The sequence below is a fragment of the Pezoporus occidentalis genome, unplaced genomic scaffold (genome assembly GCF_034315485.1).
Source record: "Pezoporus occidentalis ecotype Australia unplaced genomic scaffold, CSIRO_AGI_Poc_V1 ctg168, whole genome shotgun sequence".
NCBI classification, from domain to species: Eukaryota; Metazoa; Chordata; class Aves; order Psittaciformes; family Psittacidae; genus Pezoporus; species Pezoporus occidentalis.
This window is the reverse complement of record NW_026913510.1, coordinates 837,705-854,836: the sequence shown is the minus strand read 5'-3', so window position 1 is coordinate 854,836 and position 17,132 is coordinate 837,705. Positions and strand designations below refer to the sequence as shown.

The following is a 17,132-nucleotide window of genomic DNA, read 5'->3' as shown; positions in this document are numbered from 1 at the left end:
CTGGGATCTGTTGGAAACTGCACCACATTAGAGTGGGATTCTCTTGTTAATGGTGCTCTGAGTAGATGCTTGGTGGAGTCTGTGTCTTGTATCACAGGGAAATGGTTTGGGAGGCAGCGTGCTTTCGGTTCTGAACTGAATTAAGGTAAGTGCACTCAATAAAAGGACAGCCCGTGCCCTGATTGAACACAACAGCAATGTATGAAACATTCTGCTGTGATTCAAGGGCTTCCTTTTTTTCAAATAGCGATGTACTTTTCACCATTTAAGCTCTTCAAACAGCAAAAAAAACCCCAGCCTACTCCTGTATATCTGAATCAGGAAGTTGTATTTCAGGAATTAGCTTGACAGGACATGCATGAAAACAAACCAGCAAAATACTGGGAAGTGATGAGGCTGCAGCTCCATGTGCAGTGCACTGAAATATGGGGATGTTGTGCCCTGAATGTTCTTGCTCCTGCTGACACGAAGGCTTGGAGCAGAGGCATGATTGCGAGTTGTTTTTACTTAACAGTTGAACTTTGGAAGAGGAGAAGTAAGGGATAATTTCTTTCAGTTTGAGTTTACGCGTTGTACAACTATTAAAAACTTCAAGATGACTGTTAAGTAAAGACAGCTACTTGAAGTGCCAGATGGAAAAGAGCAAGAAAAATGCCTTCTGCTTAAAACAGAAAGGGGATTTTTGCTCGTTTCATTTTGGGGTCTTCTGCAGTCTACACAGTTGCATGCTCGGCTTCTGTTTAGTATCTTTATCAGTGATCTGGACGAGGGGATCAAGTGTACCCTCAGTAAGTTTGCAGATAACACCAGGTTGGGCAGGAGTGTTGATCTGATGAGGGGTAGGAAGACCCTGCAGAGTGATCTGGACAGGTTGGACTGATGGGCTGAAGCCAACTGTTTGAGGCTTAGCAAGACAAAGTGGGCACTTTGGGCTACAACAACCCCATGCAACGCTCCAGGCTTGCGGAAGAGTGTCTGGAAAGCTGCTGGTGGAAAAGAACCTGGTGGTCGTGACTGACAGAGCTGAACATGAATGAGCAACTTGTGCCCAGGCAGCCAAGAAGGCCAACAGCATCCTGGCTTGCATCAGAAATAGTGTAGCCGGCAGGGCCAGGGCAGCGATCATCCCCCTGCAGTGGGCATTGGTGAGGCTGCTCCTCGAATCCTGTGTTCAGTTTTGGGTGCCTTGATGTAAGAATGACATTTGAGGTGCTGGAGAGGAGCCAGAGAAGGGCAGTGGAGCTGTGAAGGGTCTGGAGCACAAGTGTGATGAGGAATGGCTGAGGGAAATGGGGGTGATTAGTCTGGAGAAGAGAAGGCTCAGATGGGACCTTATTGCTCTCTAGAACTACCTGAAAGGAGGTTATATCAAGGTGGGGGTCAGTCTGTTCTCTCAAATAATGAGTAATAGGACAAGAGGAAATGGCCTCAAGTTGTGTCGGGGGAGGATTAGGTTGGATATTAGGAACAAATTTCTTCCCTAAAAAGGTTGTCAAGCACTGGAACAGGCTGAATAGGCAGTGATTGAGTCACTGTCCCTAGAGGTATTTGAAACACTTGTAGATCTGGTGCTCAGGGATATGGTTTAGTGGTGGACTTGGCAGTGTGGGGTTAACAGTTGGAGTCGGTGATCTGAAAGGTCTTTTCCAATCTAAACCATTCTCCAATTCTGTGATTCTTCTGTTGCTGTTTCCATCATGGGACCCATTCAGGTATTAGATGCAGAGCAAGATGGGTTTCTCTTGTGTTAATGGTATGACAGAATGCAGGCTTCAAACAACATTTATCATATCACAGCATCGGTCTGCATTGCTGAACTTGGGCCTACACTGTCTTCCTACTCACAGTAAGTGCTGTCACGGGCACTGCAGACATTTCTGCTTTTCTGGAAATGCACTGGCTTTTTCAGGCTGTCACAGTTTGTGAGATATGATACTGGATGTTTGGTTTGGATGCAAGACTCCTCCTTGATTCATTCCTTTGCAAAGCAGTCAGTCATCTTATTCATCTTATTATATCCGTTTTATATGGAATGTAGTTCAAGGCCAATGTTAGTTTATAGATAAGTTGGAATAATGGGAAAATGTGAAAAATGTGGAGTATTCTTCAGTTGGCTAAAATTTTAAAAGGGTGTTTTTTCCTGCCAGCATCTGGAAGTCAGCCAGGTGAAAGTTAACATTCCCACAATACCTTTTCTGTGGAATAATGGGCAAGTTCAGGGCAGCATTCTTTCTTTCATTTATGTAAACAGGGTGTGCTGGCCAAGGCTATGGGAGAAGTGCTGCTGAATATGAAATTGTTGCTGTTTGCTCTCCCAGTTGTTGCTCTCTTCAGAATGATTTATGTATTTATTTATTCTCCTGTTTAAATAACATGGATCTTCTGCTCTGTTCCCATTTAGGATCTTGCCTGAGGCAGCACTGTACAAAAAATCATTGTGCTCTACAGATGATTTTATACATGGCAGTGAAGAGGTTTAGCAAGTACAGAACAACCCGAAGCTTCCATAAAGTAAAAGGTGTTTGTAGAACAGCGGGGTCCCATTGACAACAGATGAAAAGAGGTGGAGGGCTGAGAAGCTGAACTGACCTTTCATCTCTCTTAGCTTTGCAAGCCCTGGTTCTTCCAAAACATAGCAGGGATAAATTGTCAGGGAAGCGTGGAGCTGGGTGTGCAGGCACTGCCTGCTGGCTGGCTGGCTGGCAGCTTTCAGTTGCTACTGCTCTGAGTAGGGGTGATTTTGATATTTTTAAAGATTGATAGGAATTTATTAAAATACATTTTTCCCTGTCAGAATTCATATCTTTGTACTTCCAGAGTCGCAGAACAGTTTACGTACCGCAAAGGTTATTGCAAAGTACATAACTGCATGTAGAGTTTTATATTCATTGTATCGTAAGTGTATGTGTAGTTTTTCTTTATACTGATATTTTTTTTTATTTTTTTTTTTTTGAGGATCCTAAGCAGGAATTTAGTGTGTGCTGCCTCAGAATAATAGTTTATACAGTGGAGAACTCTGCAGAAACTGTTGCCTCTCCACCCAGATGAATTATCATTTTTCAGCTTCTACACAAACTGCAGTAATGCTGCCTCAGTGAGCTCTGGAAAGGTTGGGGAAAGGTGGTCAGAAACACAAGGAATTTCTGAGATGCTAAATGTTTACAGCACCCATCACGTCTAAAAAATTCAGTTGTTAGCAAATTCTGAACTGACAGAGGAAGAAAGTGTGGTGAAACCCATGGTCTTCCATGCTATCCGATTGAGCTGGAATGTGGCCATCTAAGTATCCCTTTCATCCACTGGGGTCACTGAGGTCCCTACACAGACTGAAGGTTCATTTACAAGAACCTAAAAATCATTTAATGTAAACTTTTCATTTTTCCATGCACTGTGTAGACCCATTGTCCCTTAATCTGTGTGTTTGCATAAATATGAAGTCAGCAGGATGGGTACAAGCGCTTGTAATTTTCTGGTTGTGCACAATGCAGTAAAACAGTAAAATCCAAATGCTCTAAAATGCATTAATAGTGGGTTTTCCAACTTCCAGTTCTGAGACCATAGTTTTTCATCTGTTTTATACCTCTAATTGACTTTTAACATGTTTTCTAAACAGAACTAAATAGAAAGAAAGGCACTGTTGCTTACTTGATAAAGACGTATTAAGAAACGGAAATCTATTGTCCTGTCTTCAGTTTGTATTAATTTAGAGCACAGGGTTTATGGACCTTTTAGTTGGAGGTTATTTATTTCTCTAGGTTATAAAGAACAAATATTTCAACTGCTGGTTTTATTGCATGTAAATGTCAGTATCTTGGAACTGGCTATATTTAGATCTGCAGCATTCTTTACTGTTCAACATTTCTAAGCTCCCTTTCTTGAAATAAGTCTTTGGTCTTTCCACATACAGATGCATACATGTGTGGACCATATATGCCATGATGTTGCATATGAACTTCTGATTTTGTTGCTGTACTGCAGAATGGGGTGGCATCTCTTCATCAGTTGTGAAGTTACTCATACACATACAAACTGTTAATTACCTCAGATCTCTACGCGCGCAGGGTTATGTGAGCCGCTTCTGTGCAGGTACATACTTGCTCATTCCTCATGCCTTGCTTTGCAGGCAGCTCTGCTGGCTGGTGGCAGAACCCCACAACAACCCAGTGTGAACAAGGAACAAAGCAAGACCTTCTTAGATAAAGTCACATAATAAAACCCTAATGAAAGATGTGCCCTGAATAGTAACTTGTGCTTTCAGTTCTGCCAACTGTGAAACCTCCCTAAGAATTGCTACTGTTGTAGAGTGTTCCCTCCTTCCTAATAGAGGTGTTCTGTGTGCCGTTTTTCTTGTTGACTAGAGAATGACAGCTTTTAGAAGTATTGTAATGATGAAGTGCCATTAGCTGTAAACCATTCACATCTTAAATTGCATCCTTTGTTGTGTTCTGTGCTATTCTTTTAAAATAGTTGGGTAGGGTCAGGATCTTGATTTCCAGCACTTCTGCTTTCTTTTTATTTTCTTGTTTTGTAGGTTTTTCAGGGTTTTTTGTGGAATTATATGTATTTCTGCCATCAGTTGGCATGGAAACATGGCTCCTTTATAGGCCAGTTGCTTTTAGCATTAATTTGCAGGTACTTGGTTTTGAATGTGAAAATGGAAACCATTTATGTTCTTCATCATTCCCCATCATTAATAGTTGCATGCTTTCCAACGCAACATAAATTATCTTTCCTTCTGTCTTAGAGGGTAAAATGTACTCTTTTTAGGAGGAAGAGAAATAATATTCTGCTGTACTGTATTAAAAACCCAGTACTTTATATAAAAATTATTTTTATACTTATAACTTGGTAGAATCAGTGAAACAAAGGCTAACACCAAATCTTAGTTAAAGCCCAGAAAGTATGTAACACTTCTAAATAATGCAAAGTCACACCACTCAGGTGTTTTGGTTTTTTTGTTTGTCGTGGTTTAAACCCAGTCAGCCACACGGTTTCTACTACATATTGATGTTTCCCTTCCTTTTTTCACTTGGAGTGTCCTGTTTTCTTGGAGGGGATTGTTGAATTTTACTTGGAAAAGGTTAGAGATTTACTTTGTTCAGCACTCACAATAGGGGTGGGAATACTTTCATTGGTATTTTGTGACTTTAATTAGTGGAGTTTTCAGTTTCTGAAATACCTCAATACTGGCAAAAGTGAACATGAAGACTATAACTCCTGCAGCAGTATTCCTGGTGACATGATGGTACATGATGCTGAAGGGAGTGCTGCTTGGAGAAAAGCAAGTTGCACTATTGCATGTCTTCATCGTGAAGAATAGACTGTTAGTGTTTGTTCACATTTATAGGCATTTGAAACTGTATCTGAATGCATACTGTTTTAAGTATAGATAACTAAATATCTAATTTAAGACCTGGTATAAGCAGGTGCAGACTGTCTGCTTTCAATATTGCTGCTTTCAAGTTGGGATGAGATTTAATCTTATTCTAATTCCCGACAGCTACAGACCATTGTCTGAAGAGCTTTATACAGACAGGATATGCTGAATAAAAATAAGATTTGAATTCATTTACTTTGGCTCATACTCCCCCATCCCATTCCAGACTTCAAACACGTTGTTTCACTAACCATTTCATAGGGAGCATGCAAACCAAATTCAATTGATACTGCTCCTGTTTTACATCTTTAATAAACACTTGGTTCATCTGGCCTGAATGGGTGTAGTGCTGCACTGCTGCTTCTTTATTCCCTAAGTTAAAGTACACATAGTTCCATTGAAAAAAAAACATAAGTCCCTACAGGATTTGACAAATTACAATGAAAAAACCCTACAGATCTGCAGATGAGGAATACATTGTTCATGCCACTAGTCCTGTTTTGTGAATTTCATGGTATTACACAGCAACTGTATGGCTGATTCCCTCTGGACAGTTTATACACAAAGTATCAGGGAACAAAACAAACAAACCCCCATAGGTGTAAATCCCACATTTTCACATTTAATACATTTTTTCATATAACTGCGGTAGAGGAAGAAATAGTTTGCTTCATACCAAACCCTTCTACCAAAGCTGTTCAGCACCTTCTTGTAGTGGTTTTCTCGGAGGCTGAGAAAGAGAATTCAGTACAGAAGATGAGAGCTTTTTGTCTTGCTTGCAGCAATTTACAGATCTGATTTTTACTAACCATGGCACAGCTGTGAAGAGAAGTTAGGGCCCTGCTGCTTCCTGTGTGACAGTATCTCATCGTAGGCACAGAATAAAACCATTTCTCCTCTCTTCCCCCACTTCCCCTCCATTTTCTCATAAACAAATGGGTCTGTTCTCAGGAAGAGTGAAAAATAAATGGGTCCCACCCTTTTATCACCTTGATGTACTTGTCAGAGAAACTGGAGATAAGATGGACTTCTGTGGCTGTTCTAAACCAGGTTTTTTTTTCCCCTCCCCATCCTTCACTGAAATGATAAATGTCACTCCTGGTCCAGGAAGGGCAGGACTGAGAACCACACTGAGGGGAAAAAAAAACACTGTTAATTGACTTAATCCCTGTACTGAATTGTAACTTCTGTGGCTTAGATTGGCCTTTTCTTTCATTTTCTCTCTGGAACTAAATTTTCAGTAATCAGCATAGCTTCTTTGTACAGACCTTTAAGTTTTTAACCACATTGTTGTCTGTGGTTGGGGTCCTGCAGCACTCACCCATGGTAAATGTAAGTTCATGCAGCACTTGCTAGTTTAGTTTTGTGATAAGGTGGCCCCCAAAGTTCGGGACAGAGCAAGTAAGTTAAGATGCTGTTGCATGATCCGTGCTTTCTTACAGTGATAGAAGAGTCTCTCATTAATTTATCCACAGGTTGGGTATGGTACTCACTGAAAGCAGAGGCTTCCTTTCTGTTGGGAAGCTCTCACACATTCTGCTATGGGGGCTTGCAGGCCTTCTGGAGAATCAAGCTACTAATTGTGTTGTTCTTGAAGTATTTTTGACTTAAAAGTTTAATCACGTTTATATGAAATAGGTAACATGCTTTAAGGAACATATATGGTCCTTCTTAAGTTTAGTGTTTTATATAAGTGTCCCGGAAAATACCTGTAGAGCAAGTATGAAAAGAAATGTATCAGAACATAGGCAGGTATTAAAAGTGTCACTACAAGTTTATATCCTTAAAGGAAAAAAATGACTAAAACTTCCATTAGCTGTGTAGTTTTCACTAACTCCATTTGGTTTTGGCAGTCATTTGGCTGCAGTGAGGTTGTGGTAGGCATTGCATGAAGTTATAAAACAGCGAAGTTAGTTGTCTGCAAGGTAATGATGCAATAAAAAGTGTCTTAATGATACTTTGTTAAGTTGATATGTTGCAGTGTACTGCAAGGTCATTTTGTAGTCACTAGCGTTCAGAACCTGGAAAGCAGATTTCTGATGAAAATACTGCTGGAAAGCCTGGATGTGGATTCTTAACTCCAATTCGGCTCCAAAAAGCCCCCGAGGGTCACATTTCACAATGTGTTTTGGTGTAGACTGTACAATAAGTGATGCTAATCACTTTCCCAAAAATATGGACATATAAGTGGAGTTGCCTCTTAAAGCATTTACCTCTTTGCCCAGCACCAGCTCATTCACTGTTTGCATGTACCTTATTTTAATCCGGTTTACAGTGCAGACTTGATAAGTGACCCTCATCTGGGCTACTCATGGATGTAGAATTTTCACTATAGAGAGTTATTTTCCAGATTTCAATTGCTCTTAGCACTTGTTTCTTGTCTTCCTTTTGTAACTGGGGTGAGAGTTCTGATCCAGGAGGGGCAGAAAAAATGAGTCTGAATAAAATACTGTCAAATCTACAGTTTGCTCTGAAATAACAGTTGTGCTATCAAAGTAGCTGATAAGGACAGAGGGAGCGGTAGTAACCAAAGTTAGGGATCAGAAGTAATGACTTCTGGGTTTGTTGTTTTTTTTTTAAACTTTCACAGTAATACACCTGCCCTAATTTGGTTTGCTTTCCATCCAGCAAATAGGGAAGATAATGTGCTATGAAGACCTGTCGCTCTGTTGTTTCTCAATCTGGAGAGCAAGGGTTAGCTTTGTTTTCTCCCATGACAGTCTGGAAAAACAGTCATAATGCTGTCTTGGTTTCTGGGTTATCCCATAGCTGTGTCTTACACCAGGCAAGCACTAAGCTGTCATTCCCTCCCATTTCTTCAGAAATTACAGCCAGCAGGAAGCAGTTAAGCTTGCTTTCCAGTGTTTCTCTAATCTGTGTCCATTTTGAGTTTCAAGATCAGCCCTGAATTTACTTTCATGAAGTCGGCGATCCTTTGATTACTGTTGGATGATAAAATTCCAAGTCACTTGAGTGTTTCCTGTGACTAGGCTCCTTTTAGAACAGCAATGCTCCTGCATGCCTTTCAGCACGCTGCTGTTTATCCTGCTACTGACATCCCTCCTGTTTCTAGTCTCAGAAAACCAGAGAGTAAGGTTTCTTATTTGGGAAACTATTGCATCTAATACATTGGTCTGGTTTCCACTAAATTGCTTCTCAGTCTGTTGTCAGTATAGATTTTGTTTTGAAAGGAAGTTGCTGGGGTCCATTCTCTGTAACTGTCCATTTCTCAAAAGCTGTAACGCTGCAGAAGTCTGAGGCTGTCAGTGCGAGGGGGGGAGATGACATTTGGGTGACGCACATATGTGCCGTGGGCAGATCTTGTAAATGTCTCTGCCTGCAGACTGGGGGACACAGGAGCTGTAACGAGTCTATTATCTTTTTTAAGCTAAAGCATACATGGAAAAGGCTAGAATAAAACTACAGACTGGCTTCTTAACTGGGAAATGCAGTAGTGAATTCCTTTTCCAAAATACACCGCTTCATCAAACCGAGAATATACAGCTGGGAGAGAGAACCTGGTAAGAAATCTTGCCTGGGTGAAGAATGAAAGGTACCCTTTTGCCTTAAGATTTTTCACTCTTAATAATGGATTCTATAATTCCTTTTGTAATGCTTTCTTGCAACTGATGTTTTTAGCACACATAAATGTTTTATGGAATTTACAGAGATAGAACATGATTTGTGCCCTCTATAATTAACAACAGACAAAGCACTTTTGTGCATTGACTAGACCCTTTTCAAGTTGAACATGGTTAAAGTACAGAGCCTAGAAGAAATAGAATAAAGCCTGCTGAAAAAAATGCAAATATGGGTCATTTTTAAACACTTCTGACTTTTCACTAGTTCAGTGGAAACAACTTCAAGCATTCCAAACCCTTCTCTAAACCCCTTTAGTATGTGGTATGTGTGGGAAGAAATATTTTGCTTCTCATCAAGTCATGGGAATAACTCTCAATTTTAACTCTGTTTTTCAGTGAAGCTTTAACTGTGATACTGGGACCACAGCCTTTGTAACTGAAACTCAAAACTCTGCTTGAAGAGAAGCTCAGTTGAACAGCTCTCTTACATCATACACTTTTATTATATTATGATTAAATGTAACACGATAACATAAACCCAGCTTTTGCCTTAAACTGCATGTTTTATTTGGCACTGCCACTGTTGTTACTGGCTCGTTCTCAGTGAGCTTGTCATTTTTATACATCCTGTTTGCTTACCTTCAAAATGACCATCTTTTCAGAAAATCCTATTTATTTAAGCTTGGTTCAACTGCTGAGGACCCTGGATGGGAGGTGCAGGACTTTGATTTCACCATGCTCCAGACTCTCTCAGTTTTACAACAAAACTGTTCTCTGGTTTGTAATCATCATCAACCATTTTCTTAATTGGCAGAGGACAGCAGAGGTCAGTGGCTGTGGGAGGAAACAAGAAGGCAGGCAGAAAAAAGAGCTTTAAAGGAGCCCTTTGCAGTGGTTCAGTGTTTGTCAGAGTTGCTTTGGTTTTCAGAAGAACATAATGGAGTGTAACTCATGAGGGCGTTTATGAACCTTATTTACCAGAAACCTTAATACTGTGTTGAGTTGACCCTTTCTAATTACACTGGTCTTAAAAGTCTGGTCTCTCTATGTATATATTTGGGGTTTAAGCAGTGTTTTAGCTGGATATCTTAGAGGAAGTTTCTAGGTCACCTCCTTTCTTCCCGTCCGTAAACAAGAGAGTTACAGTATTTTCCCCCCTGCCCACTCTGTAAGGGTTGCTGACACATAGAGCACCAGGATGTTCAGTTGAGAGGATGGTGAATCACATTAGATGCTTTCCTAAAATAATAAGTTACAAAGCAAATGAAGAAGACAGTGTTCTATATGTAAAATACTTCCGTACTGTTATTTTTAGTGTCATTTGAGTGTGTTCTTCTGACCTTAAAAAAAATGAAACCATGTGAAACTGATTTTGTTATCCAAGGCCCCACACTTGCTTATCTTCAGACTTTTTGATAAGGAAAATAAGGAGTGCCCCAGGTAATAGTTTAACGTTCTTGGGTCGAAGTACAGGTGTGCTGTTAGAGAAATATCTTTCTGTGTTTGGGATCAGAATAAAGGAAGCCTTTGATGTTGGCTTCGTTCAGGTTATTGGGTTTCTTTCTCTGAGACAGCATCCTGTGCAGCGTCTGTAAATATGAGAAAGGAAGCACAGAGGGTAGCCATTAGGCCAGGCTACATTCAGAAATCATGTTCTGTAATAGATCCTTGGCAGTGTCTTTAAAACATTATGTGAAATTAATACTCTGAAAGCAGTTGTATTCATAGTGCTAGAAAGTGGTGTTTTTTCCCAAAGCATACACAGCTCGAGCAGTGGTTGAAAACAAAACCCAACCCTCCAAACCTGATGCAATAAAATAACTTGCTGTAGGAGAAACGTTTTTGGAGGAGAGTAAAAAGTTAGTTTTCTTCTTTTTTCCTTAGTCGTTCAGATCCATATTTTACAGGCAAATAAAGAGTCGTTCCTTGAAGGCTTTACATTTTAAATTAACATTATGTGGCTGTTCAGCTTTATCAAAATCACAGGCAAGATGCCAGTTCTGATAATATGATATAAAAAAGTAATGCTTGCATGCTTCTCTATATTGAATACATCGGTAAAAGAGTGAGGGTAAGGGCCACGGATGTATTTTTCACTTCATATTTATTCTGAAGTGCTGTACTTTGAAGCCCTGTTTAGCCATTCCATTCTGGGCTTGTGTTCTGTATCTGAAGTATTGTCCTCAAAATCTCCAGGACCGCTTCTTCCGTGGAAAGTGTTTTAGTAAGTCTTGGCATGATCTATATTGTTACTGGAATGGCTTGGGGAGTTAATCATTCTGCTCCTATTGCAATTGTTGAAGCAGATTGTTTTTCCAGTTCCTGTCAGCAGGAGTTTTCTGGCTTGTTTTTTTTTCTTTTAAAGTCACACCCACCAACCTATAAACTTTATGGGCTGAAATACAAGCTCGGTTGTATTTTAAACTACACTTTAGGGTGTGTGCGAAGGTGGATTCTTCCCTCAGTTGCCATTATGCGCCTACTGCGTAGTCACAGTCTTGGGAGAAGATGGAAGTGGATGTGTATGTACCCTGACACACACCCAGCACATGGTGCGTTGTGAGAATGTCTTTGGTGCAGGCTTGATTCATGCATTTCAGTTCTGTATTTTAGAGATACTGCCCCATCAGTAACTGGGAAATCAATGTCCAGAGTTAGTTATGGTCAAATGGGGCTGGAGTGTCATCATTCTCAACCTCTTTGATTCTTTGTTCGTAGGTACTGTCCTGAGCTTCACTGCAGTGATTCCTCTAAGTTACCAAGTAGTTTGTGGCTTGTGTGGGCAGAGGCACTTCGAAGGCACCATAAAACTCATAGGATAAGTAACAAACCCTGGCAGCCTTAGGCAGCACTTCTCTGAAGCTGGGATTAATGGGAGTGTACTCTGCTAGGGCAGCTCCAACATCAGTGATTTATTTATGCATTCCTCCCCCTTTTTACATATTACTTAATAAAGCTAAAAATACTTGTAACAGTGAAGTATTTATGTGGACAGGCACTGAAATGCTCTGCATCCAGGGAAAGCTCAGTCCTTTAAGCTGTTTTGCCTTTCTCTAGGGTTAGCTGTCATCTATCTTGAAACCAGCTTGTGTTCATCTTGTTACTTGAAAACAGCGTTTCTGCAACATTGTTGTTTGTGTATGTTTTATTGCTGACGCTTAGGCTTTCTCAGTTTAGTACTTGATATAGTTGTTACTGAATATTGTCATTTGGTTTGCTTTTTAAATGGTGATAGACAATTAAAGCATTTTACAGTAATGCATTCTGCTATTACCGCTTGTTCTTTGACATAAATAGGTGTGATTCATTGTTTTCAGTTTTATTTTGAAAAGTGTTAGTTACAGTCAGTCCTAGCATGCTCTGAATATGTAATTTGAGTAGTTTTTTTGACAGATGTGAAATACTTGCAGTTTTCATGTGGATATTTGAAGTACATGGGTAGTAATAGAAAATGTTGCCAGATGATTTTTGTTTCCCCTTAACAGAACTTCATTTCTGATCATATGCTTTCAAGATGTGCCTTGTGGGACCTTTGTTTTTTGTACCCTGACAAGCATTTAGGATTTTGTGTGTGCACTGACAGATGTTAGACAAATAACAGCAGTATTAGTAGATGTTTAAGAAACAGTGCTATGGGATCACTATCTAAAAACACAACAGAAACCTACATCCTCAAAGTTGTCAGGCTCATACCTGAGAATTCAAGTTTACTTGCTGCATGAATATGGCAAAGTAATGAATTATTCACTCTCAGGTTCCAGTAGCATCAGACAAAGGTGGGATTTTTATAATTGGAAATCATTTGGTTTGTTTTGATTGAACCAAAAGGAAAATTCAAGTAGGGTAATAGTCTCAAAATACTCTATGTTGAGGCGTTTGTGTTGTATGCTGTAGCAATTGCTTGGATACCCAGGCTCAGTCCTCACAGGTGGTAAAATAGTAAGGGTATGTATGTGTAAATCTAAGTATCTTGGCAGTCTATGGACAAGGGTGGGAATTAGAATCATAGAATCATACAATTACATTCCAGTGGTGCTGGGTTTATATTTTCTGTAAGGGAATGAGCTGTGAATGTCCTGGAGAGTGGCTGGGTGTATTTCAGTGGTCACAGTTAGCAGGAGGATATAATGGGTGTGCCTGTTCTGCACATCTTTGGGTCAACACAGTGCCGGAAACCACTTATATTTTTCTTGGTCTCTTGCAAATTAAAAAGAAAAGAAGGAAGATGACTTGTTTTTACTGAGTTTGGGTAAATAAAAAGCATAGACCGCAACAGTATTCATCAGCTGTGCTCTTCCTGTAAAGTTCTAGTTTGCTTAGCATTAACCTCTGAGCCCTGGAGACCTTGACAGAAACAGAACATATGCTTGAAATAAAGCTTATGCTTAGTTTTCTCCTGTATGTATATTGTTAAGTCCATATCTTGTTCTTCTGAAAATCAGTTTGGGATGTGTTCCCGTTCATTTCAAGACTTGCAGCGCATTCCTAAAATCTTTGGAAACAAAGAAAGTAAGTTGAATCTGCACAGTAATTCAGGCTTCTGAGGGCAGTGTCACCTTTTTGTACCTGCCCCTTGTTGGTGTTCTTTACTGAAAAATACTCTCCCTTTTCTCTCCATCCCCCATCCCAAATCATGGGAGATTGCATCCTGCTTGTGTTGAAGGTGGTAGCAAAAGCTGTTGGCTCTGATTCTGGCGGAATCAGGAGATTTTTGCAGTGCATATTCAGCATCTAAATATGCTGAATACCGATAAAGCGAAAGCTGGTAAACACTCCTTTTTTTTTTTTCTTGCATCCATTTTACTGTTCCATGTACCTGCATTGATTTTGAAGTTTTTCTGCTTGACTGCTTTTAGAGTTTTGCTCTGCCTTGAATCTTAAGTGTTGCTTGAATCTAAGTGTGCACAAAACAATGAGGCTACCAAAAGGAAGTCAGGTATTTCAGTGTGCATGAGGTGTCAGAAACCTTCAGATAGGTTTCTGAAGTACGGCATTTCTAGGAATTTGACTAGTGCATATTGGCAAATCTAATTTGTAACAGCTTCTGTGTTCATGTTATGAGTGGGATATTTTTTGTTTGTTTTGACAACTCGTGCTTTACTTGAATTAATATTAGCATTTATTTTTAAAAAACATGGAAATTTGTTGGAGGGCTTATGGTAAATCAGTGACAGCTCTCACCGAATTTACAGCCTAGGTAGGAACAGAAAGAAAAGGTAAATGCCACAGGGGATTAGTGTCATGTTAGGTGCACTAGGTTGTAAGGGAGTGAATGCCCAACCTGTCATTTTCAGGTCTTGTGTTTGTAAATATTGATTAGATTCTTCAGTAGTTTGCATTCTGTTAGGAACTTAAATCACTTCCATGTTTTACACTGCATAAAGGAGGCTTGGTTGGACAGGCTCTTTTAAACAGGCATTGTCAAGGGAGGTTTTCCTGCTTATTTAATCTTTGCACTTCTAAGAATCCCCACAGATGTCCTTTGCTGGGGGTGCTGTCCCCCATTTCGTGTGCATATGGGTTTCTGGTTACAGGGTTGCTGATGAGTGTTGTTGATGAGAGTTTTTGGCATTGATGTATTTTTCAGAAAAAAAAGAATTGAAGCATTTGTTTTGAAAAAAGAAAAACATTTAAAGAATTACATGGACTTTGCAAACAGATTTAAGAAAATGAAAGGTAGGTCAAATTTTGGGCCTACAAACATGACAGCGTCCTGTACTTTTAACATGTATGCCTTATGTGAGACATTCCTCATCCTAATCATTCATCATAGAATCATAGAATAGTTGGGGCTGGAAAGGATCTTAACATCTTCCAGTTCCAACCTCCCTGCTGTGGGCAGGAACACCTCACACTAAACCATGTCACCCGAGTCTCTGTCCAACCTGTCCTTGCACACTGCCAGGGATGGAGCGTTCACAGCTTCTTTGGGCAGCCTGTTCCAGTGCCTCACCATCCTTACAGTAAAGAACTTCTTTCTTATATCTAATCTCAACTTCCCATTTAAACTTATTGCCCCTTGTCCTGTCACTGCAGTCCGTAATGAAGAGTCCCTCCCCACCATCCTTATAAGCCCCCTTCAGATACTGGAAGGCTGCTGTGAGGTCTCCTCACAGCCTTTTCTTCTCCAGGCTGAACAGCCCCAAGTCAGACAACTGTGCAAATGACATTGTTAACAGTGATTAATCTTAACAGCTTATCTTGCTGTATTTTGGTATGTTTTCTAATGCCAACAAATGGTGACAGCCTAGTTGTAGATCTCTGCTGTTTATGCAAGGTGATCACTTTAGTTACTGTCAGTTTGTAACATAAAAGATTGTTTTAGGGCAGGTTTAAAATACAATATGACAGGGGGAGCTTTCTTATTATCCAGCTGTGATTATGCCTCATTGTATTGACTTCAACTTTTCCCCTTTGGAGTGTAGAGCATGAAGATGCACCTATATTTCAGGAGCAATAGGAGGTGCAGGTAGAAACTAGCCCACTTAGGGTGGTTGTTTCCAGTTTCAAAGAACGTATCTCATGCTAAGCTTGGTTTGGTAATTTGTTAAATCCATGCTGCCAGAGCTACAGAGGTAATAATTCACAGTCCTTCCTCTCCAGTTACAAAGCTGGATGATAAATTTGTTAATCCTTTTGTTGTGAGAGCCATAGACAGTCAAAATGCTTGTTCACGGGGTTGGCCTCCTGTTGGGTTCTGCGCCTGAAAACTGCCTTTTCAGCTTCCAGGATTTTTTTCCATAAAAGCTGGACTAGAATCAGGTTTTGGTATTTCTGTTCCTAAGAGCAGCTGGTCCAAACTGCAGCTCTCTGTCCTGATAGCTGCATGGTGAATCACTGCTGTGTGCAGACAGCTGCCCTGTCTGTGCACATTTATACCTGGTGTTACTTCAGAAGGATGCCAGCAGTCACTGGGACTGTAGTTGTTACTGGGGCAAGAGCTTCACCACCAGATGATACCCATAATGTGAGGTGGAGGGGGAAACCTCCAAACTGGATTAGAGCTCTCAGGGAAGCTTTGTTGTTTTTCTTAAATACATTTAGATAACGTTAAGGGCCTGACTTAGACCCAGCAAATTCAGAGTTAAGGCTTCTCACTCCATCTCCCGTACTCGCAGGAGCACTTGGCTCTCCAGCATAGGTGGTGTTGGAGGTGACATGTTATCCTCAGATCCCTGCTCACCTAGGCAATGCGCCGAGCAGTGCTGACTGTTCAGGTACATCTGTTTACAATACACCTGCTGTCCTGAGCACATTGTGTCTTAACACTCCACTGCTTTCCCTGGAATGTTAATGGCCAGTGGCAGCACAGCACGTGTGGTGGAAAGCCAGCAGCAACAGGGGGAAGGGTCCAGATGCAGTGAGAAGCTTTACCTTTGAGTTGCCTGGCTTCTGTGAGCACAAGTCAGACCCTTAATGTTGTTTTAATGTATTGTTTGTGTTTAATTTTTAGTAAAAATTTGAACGCCACCCAGGCTACAGAGGTTGCAGTGGATAAGAAGTTTAAAAGCTTTGGTTCAAGATTACAGGAGGCTGCAAGAAAAATTAAAGACATGGAAATGAGGATGGAATGACAGGCTGCTATTTTGCCTCAGAATACTGAAGATTGTAAAGCATTGAGAAATCGAATTCATGACCCTGGCGATCAAGCTCAGATTAAGAAATGTCAGGTTGGTAGGGGTTCCTGAAAGTCTCAAGTTAGGATAAAACTGAGATTGTTTTCCTGTAACAAAGGTTCTAGGATGTGGGGGTGGATGGTATAATCTTTATCTCTGTTAAGCGAAATGCTATACTGTGCACTTAAATAAGCCAGCTAAGTGAAATTACTCTTTTTAATTAGTTTCACATTTGTGGTGTTTAGTGTCACTTTTGACCTGCTTGCAGTTATTTCTCTTCGGCACCCAGTTGCATGATCTACTGTTAATGTGGGTGTGGAAAATACTGCTCTTAAATACACATTGCTTTATCCTGCCACTCCAAGGGTCTGCCGCAAAGCCAAACAGCATGACATTGCTAGATAAGAAACTTGCAGAATGTATCCACATGGTGGAAGAAGTAGTTTTTTGTTCAAAGGGTTCTGATTCATAGCGGAGCTGTGCCTTTCCAAATGCAGACTTTAAATAGTGTCTGCCACTGTGGTGAAGTTACTGTGAGTTTACTTAAGTGTTGAGTTA

At 40.4% G+C, this 17,132-nt stretch overlaps 1 protein-coding gene and 1 long non-coding RNA gene across 9 annotated transcripts in view; one reads left to right on the top strand and one right to left on the bottom strand.

Annotated features, from left to right (window-relative positions):
• LOC134161009 (uncharacterized) overlaps positions 1 to 17,132 on the bottom strand; it is a 379,533-nt gene that overhangs the window by 312,059 nt on the left and 50,342 nt on the right. The gene's annotated exons all lie outside the window — the stretch shown is intronic.
• Positions 1 to 17,132, top strand: part of CTBP1 (C-terminal binding protein 1) — a 249,659-nt gene that overhangs the window by 188,652 nt on the left and 43,875 nt on the right. For 2 of the 8 annotated variants that reach the window (XM_062613509.1, XM_062613508.1), the window contains exon 2: positions 16,412 to 16,628. The exons of 5 other annotated variants lie outside the window; for them this stretch is intronic. In XM_062613509.1, coding sequence (XP_062469493.1) covers positions 16,622 to 16,628 — 7 coding nt within the window. In that variant the 5' untranslated portion in view covers positions 16,412 to 16,621. Of the gene's footprint in view, positions 1 to 14,546; positions 14,635 to 16,411; positions 16,629 to 17,132 lie in introns of those variants that run through there. One more of the 8 variants, XM_062613510.1, reaches the window with a different exon arrangement.